Raw genomic sequence first — 10,977 nt, 5'->3', positions numbered from 1 at the left:
GCGGTTGCACACCTGTATGCTGAGCTCGTAGGCGGTCACTCAAACTCAAAGTACTTTGGTGATATTTGAATTCTCTTTGACACAAAGTGCACATTACTTTTGACTTTTCAACTGAGCTGTATGGTAGTTTTTTCAAGTGAAATGCGTCATTCAAAAGCACAGAGGTGTCGTTATATTTATCACAGCAGCATCAAGAAGCAGGAAGATGCTACAGCAGCTGAAATGCAGTTGGCCAAAAGCATTAAAAGACCACACACTCAAAACTTAAGAACAACTTCAACTCCAGATCCTAAACAGATGTATCCAAAATTTCTTTTGTTGCTTTTGTTATTTTTTAAGTTGAGACGGCCTTAATTGATGGTCATTTTTTACATTAAGCATTTGCTAAATTCTGCCAAATGTTTTTTAATCCTATATATTTTTTTAATTACAGATAAAAATAGTTGTGATATTCTTTGAACTTAAAATAGCAGTTGGTTCAGTTGGTTAAAAGTATGTTTATGACGTCAAGTTTACTTTAAGTAATTAATAATATCAAAGTGTTTTTCAAGAAGTGGAAAAAGAAGGTACTTTGATCTTAAAAAATATACATAATAGCTTTTTTTATTAATTATTAAATTGGAAAAACGTTTTGCGACATTTGTATGCAGAGATAAACTGAACAGACTTAACAGTCAGAGAAAAAAATACAAATATTCAAACCTCAATCTCAAACTCACCCCCTGAAATGACCAACAGAAAAATGTAACTCATGTATTTACTTTATTTTCATCAGACAATGCACCATGACTTACAGAATATTTCTGCACAAATGTATTAAAGGTCCATTTGTCAACAAGCTATTACTCTGAGAATTGAAATGTGATAAGTAACCAACTCAGTTTCTTGCCTGACCCGTGGACCTCATGTAGGAGTGCACTGAGTGATTCATGCTGAAGTTCATATTGAATCATAATGTAATGGTGTTAGAGCTGAACCCCCCTGTGTTTCACTGATACATTCAACTCTGCTGCTGGACATCCATGAAGCAGTTTGTCAGCTGTTATATGTCAATAATGCCGGCCTCTCAAAGACACAAACCAGAATAATTACTTGAGTTATTGACTTTGTGGGCTGAACAGGATGCAGTATTATTTGGAAAAAGCAGCAAATTGGATTAAGACTGTTATTGATCAAATTTTTTTTCATTCCCAGGATTAAAGGGAAGATACATGAGACCAATCTGACGTATGAAGACTTCCCGACATCCAAGTACATGGGGCCCTTACAGTACACGATATGGAAGCTGCTATTCCAGGATATCTCACCAGGTATGTAACATGAGATGTAAGCAACTCGAACATGCTTATTAACAGCAGGTGCTGCAGGGGTGGAAGGACTGGTTTATCTACAACCCCAACTACACAACAGTCGGGATGCTGTGTAAAGTGTTGAATAAAACAGAATATTAAAGTTTGATAACAATCTAAACTCTTTATTTAATTGAATATAGTGAACAAATCAAATATTGAAACTGAAAAATATTGTAGTTTATGATAAACACATTCTCCTTTTAAATTTGATACCAGCAACATGTTTATAAAAACACTGGTAAAGGGCCATGTGTACCATTGTGTTGCATCACGTTTACTTTTAATAATTCCCTGTAAACGTTGTGGAGTTTTGACAGTGAAATGTTGCTCCATTCTTGCCCAATATAGGATTTCAGCTCCTCAACTGTAGGGGATCTTCTTTGTCATATTTTGTGTTTCATGATCCGCTAAATGTTTTAAATGGTTGACAAGTCAGGATTTAGCACCCAGACTCTTCTACTACAGAGCCATGTTGTTGTTATACGTGCACAGTGTGATTTGGCATTGTGTTGCTGAAATATGCAAGGTCTACCCTATAGATCATGTTCTTGATGGCTGCATTTGTTGCTCCATTGCCTCCATTGCCTTCCCAGATGTGTAAGCAACCCAAGCTATGGGCACTGGTGCACCAACATTAGGAATGCCTGTTTTTGTACTGTGTGCTGATAAGAAACCAGGTGGTTCTTCCCTCTTTACAGAAGAGGGTGCAGCATCCATGATTTCCAAAAGAATGTCAAATTATGATTAGTGGAATTAACAGACAGTTCCTCCGTCCATTTCTAATGAGCTCAGAGAAGTCATCTGCATTTCTGTATCATGTTCATAAATGGTTTCTTCTTTGCAGGGTACAGATTTAACCTGCATATGCGGATGCAGTGCTAAACTGTGTCACTGACTGGGATTTTCGGAAGCGATTTTGAGCCCATGCAGTGATTTCCACTACAGAGTCAAGACTGATTTTAATGCAGTGCTACCTGAGGGCCTGAAGATCATGTCTTTACAGTGTTGGTTCTCAATCTAGTCCTTTTTTTGTACAGAGATGTCTCCAAATTTTTATTATATTATGAACCATTGATGCTAAAATCCTCAAATTCTTTGCAATTGTATGTGTTATTCTGACACTGTTTGCTCATGCATTCTCTCACATAGTGGTTAACCTTGTCCCATCTTTACTTCTGAGAACCCAGCCTCTCTAGAGTGCCGTTTCATACCCAGTCATGTTACTTACCTGTTGCAAATTGACCAGGAAGATGTTCCCCCAGTTGTTTTTTTTTGTTTCACACAACTTATTTAGAGAGGTATGTTGTCCCCTGTCCCAACTCTTTTAAAACGTGTCTGTGGCATCAAATTTAAAATCAGCATATATTTTTCATCAAACAATAACATTTTTCAATTTCAAGACTCGATATGTTGTATTTGCACTATTTTCCATTAAACACTGGGTTTAAATGATTGGCAAACCATGACATTCAAGCAGATTTTTCTCTGTTACAATTGTTTCTGCTAAGCTAGTACTAACATCCTCTATAAGGGATTCGTCATCTTCTCTGCAAATTGTGGAACTACTCCTTTAAAAACAGGATGGCGCACCTAATTTTTAATTGGGAGCTGAAAGTTTGACTCAGACAAAATAAGAGAGAAACTGGTCCTGCCTTTCATCAGGGTTTCTGTGAAGCTTTGAGCCTTTTTTTCTCCACGGATGAGAAATCGTGGTCGGACCTGGAGGGCGGCGATGCCCTTCTATGTCTGACAGCGCCAACAGGAGCTCGACTCCCTCTGCCCTACAGCCATCCCTCACTCACTGGAGATTATTCAAAATAATGTGCTGAGGAATTTCTTACTCCCTCAATCAATTCTCTCATTTCAGCCCACTGCCGTCTGCGGGGAGGCCAGGCAGTTTTCTGGCCTCCCTTGACTGACTGCCAAATGGAACAATTGGTTACGATCCATCACCAGCAGTTGCCAGAGACAAAATAAAGACATTCCTCCCATTATCCTTTATCCTTCATCCCTCGCTGTCACTGATTGGTTAGCGGGAATAACTACCAGACGCCCTGTTGTTTTCTCTCCCCTCTCATCCTCAGCAGGAGAAACATTTTCTCGGCTGATGTGTGTGTGATTGCAGGTTCCTCGTTACGACACAAAGAGGCACTCAGGTTATGAAATTTTAATGACCTGTTTGTAACAAACACTGGAAATGTCATTGACTAGAGGAGGCAGCGTCCTGTCCGCTGGCCGGATGCCAGACATTTCACCTACATTTGTCCCAGCTGATACAACACAGAGGAACTGGAAAAATGCCTTTCCCACTGTTTCCTGAGTCTGTTTTTTTATGACAGCGAGCCAAGAGAACAAGCTGTTATTGTTCAGCCTGATATTGTTCCCTAATAAGCAGACGTGTTTGCAGATTCTCCCACCCTGAACTGCACAGAGAATCAGCCTCCTACCGGCCCGGAGCCTGTGGAGCAAGCTGGAGCGGCTCCACCCATCTCTGCAATTACTGCCTCACTGAATTGTTCACGCTCCTTGTATGGTGTAATGTTGCTCAAATTGAGCTCACCAAACAGATTCTGTGCGGAGAGCGTTTGTTCAAAGACTTCAGTTAACGCATGAAGGTAAAAACACAGAATAAAAAATGTATGGTGGTGTACACCGTCAAACTCGATGCACAGCTCTTTGCTGCCTTTCCTGAAGTAAGAGTCGAGCTGCGGTGAGGTGCTTCTAAAATAACATCTATCAGTCATATCTTACCACAGGGCATGGCTTTAATCACCTCCTGTAAGTCTGGCAGAAATGATTTACAACACAAACTTTCATGTCCCCAACACAAGGTTGGCCTTACTCTTAAACACATTTTCTCTCTTACCTTTTGTGTTGTCGTATTTAGTTTCTTTTTACCTAGTTTTGGAGACATCTGACATTTGTTTTTTACCTTGATGATGAAATAACAATTTATTGAATATAGAAACATTCCCCAGCATGGGTCATTTCTTATGTTGATTGTTTTAATATTTCGTATATACAGAGGAGATATTTTCCTGTAAGAGAGTGAGGCACAGATTATGAAACCATTCCACCCTGATTCTTGGCCCCCTTGCTCTCTCGCCACATCCATCCCAAAAGGATTATCCCAAAATTCCCCCCAATCACTATTAAAGAAACATCTTTTTAAAGCATGAACTATTACGAACAGAATTTAATTAACCTGTGTCTCAGGGATTCAAAATTAAAATACTTGAACACTGGCACTATGTCTCAACAGTGCAGCACCGGCAGTCCTGAACAGGAAAGCTGAGTGACAGCAGAAATTGCTGGACAAAAATAGTTCACAGGTAGGCTCCACGAAGAGCAGACAGGAAGATAGTGGCATCATTATTCATTTATTTTATGTCCCAAGTTGCCACTATAGATTGACACCTTTCATAAAAAAGTAATTGCATCCGTTCTGAGCCAGAGGAGTGATGGATGTCAAATACACCTCTGAGTGGATTTCTCTTTTCACAGTGAAAACAGAAACCTCAGTCATGGATGTCAGAAAACTATTTCCAGTGACCTTTTCAACAAAACATAAAATGTTGTGCTGATATTTTTGTGTTATTTTTTGTTCTGTTGAGGTGCATCTTTCCATAGGGACTGTTCAGAGGAAGATCAGTTCATAACCTTGATCCCACCTCTTCTGTGATGCTGACTGGATGCGCAGTCAGCTTCACACTGCATGTTTATTAAGAGGAATGAGGTGCTGAGTATGACTCTGCAGTTCTTGTCTGTTTGGTCCAGCTGAGTCACAGCGTACAAATGTGTGTCGTAGTCTTGTTGTTTTTCTTCTTGCCTGTATCCATTGCTGCCCTGTTTCATTCAGGCAGACAGTTTGGTCTCTAGTGTGAATTCTTGAAATTAAATAAATGCTGACCCTTCTCTCTCCTCTTCCTCCTCAGTCCCAGCAGCACTGACCCTCGACCCCATCACAGCCCACCAAAGACTGATCCTCTCTGACGACTGCACCATAGTGGCCTATGGAAATCTACATCCGCAGCCACTACAAGACTCCCCTCGTCGCTTTGATGTGGAGGTGTCTGTTCTGGGTGCGGAGGGCTTTGTGTCGGGCGTGCATTACTGGGAGGTGATGGTGTCGGAGAAGACCCAGTGGATGATCGGCGTAGCCAACGAGACTGTAAGTCGTAAGGGGAGCATCCAGATCCAGCCCAGCCGAGGATTCTACTGCATTGTCATGCACGACGGGAACCAATACAGCGCCTGCACTGAGCCCTGGACCCGCCTCAACGTAAAAAGCAAGCTGGAGAAGGTGGGGGTCTATCTGGACTACCCCAAAGGTCTGCTCATTTTCTACAATGCAGATGACATGTCCTGGCTCTACACCTACAGAGAGAAATTCCCCGCCAAGCTCTTTCCTTACTTCAGCCCGGGTCAGAGCCACGCTAATGGCAAGAACGTGCAGCCGCTGCGGATCAACACTGTACGCCTTTAAGAGCTGCACAAATCTGTGGTCTTGATTGTCCTTACAGATGACATCATAAGCAAATTCATGGGACTTATTTAGGTTTCAAAAAAATACAACAAATCAGTTTTAAAAAATACTTTAACAAGATGGTTCAGGTTTTTTAATTGTGGGGTTGTATGAGGTAAACCGTTAGTGCATAACCCTCAGTGGATGACGGTCCGCATGGACCCTGTTTGATGAAGCAAGGCCAGAGTACAGACATGGATGTTACCCTCCACTGAATGGAGGCTGCAGTAAAGCATAGTCATTGCCCTTAAAAAGTCCCAAACCCCCGAAAACAGGATGAGTGTATGCTGTATTTTTTTATGTTTTCACAGCTTCAAGCAGTCCCTGCCTTTGGCTGTGTATATTTGTTGACCATACACACTCTGTGTTTCAGCATAAGCTCTGCAATATGTTACAGCTTTTAGGCCAAAGAAGTGCCAGAGCAGAAGCTCAAAATAATATCGAACTCGAGAAACATTTATTATTTTCCCTCTGTGTATATTAGCATTTTATCATTTTCTATTAGTATCTTATTAGTTCTTATATTTGTTGACTTTTCTATAAAATTCTGACCCCAACAGCTGATTGGATGCTGTGCAGTGTGTAGGAATACAGAGCCGTTGTATAAAACAAACACATAATGCTAAAGGAAGAGCTGTCAGACATCAAGGTGAAGCTGTTAAAATATTCAAATATGAGGCTTTCACTTAAATTGAACTATTGTTTTGCTCCACCTCAGTGTGCAGCTGAGCTTAGCTTCTGTGTCTGTTCTCTGGCTGACGTCTCCTAACAGGGGCCATGCTCACGGTCATCCACTGTGGATAATATATCGACTATCATACAACTTTTCCTACAACCCCACCTCAAAAAATCCAAACACTAACGGTTGTTTGAAATGTTTATTTCTTTCACATCAGTTCAAAATCGTGCTTGATGTTGCTCTTCAAACCTGTGCTGTTTTTTTGTGACTTGAAACGACCGCACGGTAACGGCCGACTGTACCTGAAAAGATAACACTAAAGGGAGACATGGGAACCCCTGGGCTCCTTCGAGGTCTGTGGCAGCGATGTGGAATTAAAAATGATTTCCCCTCTCAAAGTGACTGTCCCAGGCCCACCTTGCACACTCCCAGGGGGGCACTACTCTCCCTATCAAGCCCCAGGCTTGTCAGACTTGACGTCCCCGTCTTTGTCCGGGCCAGTGAACGCTGCAGACTGGTCTCTTCTCTGCCATGCAGTTGGCTTAGCTTTGTGTGTGGAGGGTAATTGACAGCACCCGGCTCCTTTTTCTTTTGGCTTCTGTTCGGCCACCTTGAACTTGTCAAGTCTGTTTTACTTCAGTGTTACACCACAATATTGGCTCCTCCAGCAGGTCTTATCCACAAGTTCAGTCTTTATCAATGAGAGGAAAGCTCCTGTTATACGTGCACCAGATCATCCATATCACCAAAAACATAGTAGTTAATGCCCACTCTGTCCACTTTACACATAAGGTGGGAACGTCTGTATGGAATTTGAGATTGTCCAGAGTATGCTGCTATTAATGGGGTAAGAACTGGCATGTCTGTATTTAGAGAATCAAGGGTTAAATGGAAAGTCTTCTATCATGCTGGCTCATGTTTCTGCTCCTTCCCATGCTTTTGGGTTTTTCTGTCCATGTACATGTTCATTAAGTAATTTCTGCCTCCTATATGTCATCTGACCATTTTGTCTTATACTCAAAAGAAAGCTTAATGGATGAGTTATTTCTCAAAAGTTCTGCAAATACCACCTGTTGTCTGTTTTGAATCATATCAAACATGTAAATGAAATCAAGCTGTATGGTTTTTGAAAATTGTAATCTTCATGTAAAGTAATGATGAATACACGGACTGAATGACACTTCTGTACTATCCCCGTGTGACCAGCATTCCCCAGGCTGTTGCCTTGTTACATAATGACAAAATCACTGATAATTCCCCCGAGGCTGCCCCCCATGTGTATTTCTTCGCCCCTTGTGCCACAAGTGCTCTTGTTTATCAGCAGTTGTACACAAGTCCTGCCGAATCGGCTCCTAAGAGGCTACTGTCGCTCCGCCAAGTCCAACACACTGAGAGATACAGTAAATGTGTGCGGACGGACGGGTGTGTTTGTGAAGCTATAATTTTAAATCCAGCTTTAGTGCTGCTCAATAAAGTCCATCTGGCCATACAGGCACACCCAGGCTGTGGCCAAAAGAGTTTATTACGAAATACTTTCGGATCAACTCAACAGATTTTTCTTTTGGGTAATCTTCAACCACAAAACAAAACAAAAAACAATCACCTCACCCCTCATTTGCCACTGTACATCTTTGCATCTGTGTGTGTTGTCTGTGTTCATTGAAGAGAAAATCGGGGCAGTGCCCTTGTTTCTGTAGGATGTGGTTCTGATATTTGCAGTATGATGCAAACTCAGGTCAAATTGTGACACCTACTTGGTTATTCTTGATCTTTGTTTTAACATGCACAGATCTGCATGACGCAGAAGTTTTCTGAATGACAATGCTGGATAAATCCTGGATCAACTTGTCAGTCTATTCTCTGGGATTTACTCATAACATGTCGGTGAAAAAACCTGCTTTGTGAAAAAGGTTGAATATAATTGAAGGTTTAGACAATCATGACTGTATTTCGTCATTCCTCTTCCCTCTGACTGACTCAGTCTTAATTTTCTTTGAGAAAGAAATCTGAATGAACAGGTGCTTCATGCATGTTAAAACAAAGTCTTACATTTGACCTCAGTTTGCTTCATTGCAGGCTTCAGTGGAGTCTGTTTCTGTTCTGTTTGAATATTAAGAAGGAGATTGTTGTGACGTGGTGTTGGGTTACCGGTGGTGGTGATGATGATGCTAATGGTTTAAATGATTATAATGATGATAACTATGACACTTTTGATGATTATAATGATGATTGTGTCCTTTGATGATGGCAGCTGTGCACCCATCATTGTGTGAACGCACTCCTGTGTGCTTTTGCTGCTGGAGGTTTGTTGGAAATGTTTTAATGTATAATAAATTACTGCTAAAATCAGCCGATCTCGTTAACTTTGTCCTGGTTTTAGTGTGCAACAATCCCGTTTAGCACCTTTGATTCAGATACAACGTACTAATCCATCATTGCACTCCTTTTCGTTCATCCCTATAACCCCCTCTGTGTGCAGCGACTGACTGGGATCATTTTTTATGAGGGGAAACAGAGCCAGAAATAGCTGTGGTATAAACAAAAAACTCAAATAAACTCAATAGCTGTACTGTGCAATAATTGAACTGGATGATGTGATGTAATGTCCAACAACTTAAAGCTCCTGTAAGGAACTTTCGGTTTGTGTCAATTAAAGCACCCCCTCTGGACAAAGCAGTGCTTTTTTAACTCTGCATTCTCTCTGTGAAGGTGTAAGTACCTTTCTTTTGTTGTTTACATTGCACGTGATCACTTCATCTGACACCTACCCTGCAGCAGTGGTTTCAGGTGTCAAAATAGACTATATACAGACAATCAGTCCCGCCTCTGGTGATCTTGTTTGCTTTTGTAAGTCATAAAGAGGCTTCAGTATTAATTTAATTCAGTTTTATAACCATCTAAAACCTCCTCACAGGAGCTTTAAAACCTGGAATGCGAAAGCTATCGGTTTCAAAGTTATACATTGACCTTGAAGGCGTTGACATCTATCTAAGGGGTCACAGGCTGCTTATAGTTTTATGATGATATCATTTTTTGCTGCTTAAAATGTGTTCAACTTTTTTAGGAGTATATAAAATGTTTCCCATAAGCAAGTGGCCTTAAAAAGAATATATAATTAATCTAACAGAACCGTGAGGATCTACTACGGCAACGTGATGCTAAAGTTTAATGCCAAAGAATGCTTAAAATACACTAGATTACACTGAAAATTTTTAAAATGCTAAAGGCCAGAATGTTCACATACTTACATTTGCTAATTAGCAGCAAACAAAATTTAAGTAATATTTTTAGTTTTTGAGGTATTAAGTCAGAAATGAAGGTAGCGGATGTGACACCTCAAAACTTTTACCTCCTGGATACACTTCATACCAGTACCATTCCTCCTCTGAAGACCATAAATGCCTGTATCACCTTCAAAAGCGACTCACCCAATAGTTGTTGAAATATTTTGGTCTTCCCTGAATCGCTTAACGGACTCTCATACATAGAGACAGTTTTTTTTTAGCATGGTTTAAAACCAAAATCACATAGCTCCGAGTGCTCACCACTCATGAAAAATGTAACCTTTAGAAAGGAGTCAAAAGTTAATTTGCCTCTTTTTGGAGACACAAGCTAAAAGAGTTGAACTCCACTGCTAAAGAGATCGTGCATGTCAATTTGTTTGATACTGAACCTGCTTAAATGTGTGAGTCTGTAGTCAAAGATTAAACATGATCCACCACAGTACTTCAGAACAAGAATATCAACACAGATGTAATTGAAACTCTCAAAACAAAACATAACTGGGAGGCAGATTAATCTTTTTTCATACGTAGGAAGGCTTTTCCTTGGCTTGTCAATACCTGCTCTTCTTCAGTCAGAGTTTCATGCCAGGCATTTTAGTTGAGATATGCCAAGCTGTCAGCCCTGTTAAGCCTTCCAGCAGGGAGGTGGGAGGTTGTGAACTCTTTTTATTAGCGTTCCCATTTTTTGGCATAGGCAGACGTGATATGATGAATAAAAAAAGAAGCCTGTATGGGTTCGCTGTTCCTTTCATCGTCCTCCTCATTTACCATCTGTGACGCCTTTGAGCTACTGGTTGTTAAACTGCAGAGAAGAAATTTGTCAAACAGCTTGAAATCATGATTTAAAGTTAAGATCTGAGTCAAACCATGCCTCAGAAAACCAGAAAGTTGGTTTTTTTATGTGTAACTTTGCACCCTGCTGCTTTATTCTTCCACACTCTTAAGCTATTGAGTCTTGTTGCATCATGATTTCAGCTGCTTCACAACACAAACTGTGCAGTTTGAAGCGGAGTGCCGGCGATTTACAGCAGAGCCTCAGGACAAGTGGCTTCATATCCTCAGCTCTCACTCTGTAATCTCACTCCCGTGATGGAGACGTTTTTATCTGAGAAGAAGGTGTCTGTCGTGTAATAGACG

General features: G+C 40.8%; 1 protein-coding gene across 2 annotated transcripts in view; it reads left to right on the top strand.

The window, feature by feature from the left end:
* trim62.1 (tripartite motif containing 62, tandem duplicate 1) overlaps nt 1-8,905 on the top strand; it is a 55,237-nt gene extending 46,332 nt beyond the window's left edge. For both annotated transcript variants that reach the window (XM_034686826.1, XM_034686831.1), the window contains exons 5-6: nt 1,195-1,310; nt 5,288-8,905. In XM_034686826.1, the coding sequence (XP_034542717.1) occupies nt 1,195-1,310; nt 5,288-5,838 (667 nt within the window). In that variant the 3' untranslated portion in view covers nt 5,839-8,905. The remainder of the gene's footprint in view (nt 1-1,194; nt 1,311-5,287) is intronic.
* Nucleotides 8,906-10,977: the final 2,072 nt, after the last annotated feature.

The sequence above is a fragment of the Notolabrus celidotus genome, chromosome 1 (assembly GCF_009762535.1).
Source record: "Notolabrus celidotus isolate fNotCel1 chromosome 1, fNotCel1.pri, whole genome shotgun sequence".
NCBI lineage: Eukaryota > Metazoa > Chordata > Actinopteri > Labriformes > Labridae > Notolabrus > Notolabrus celidotus.
The sequence above is the reverse complement of the archived record's forward strand: the minus strand, read 5'-3'. Positions and strand labels throughout refer to the sequence as shown.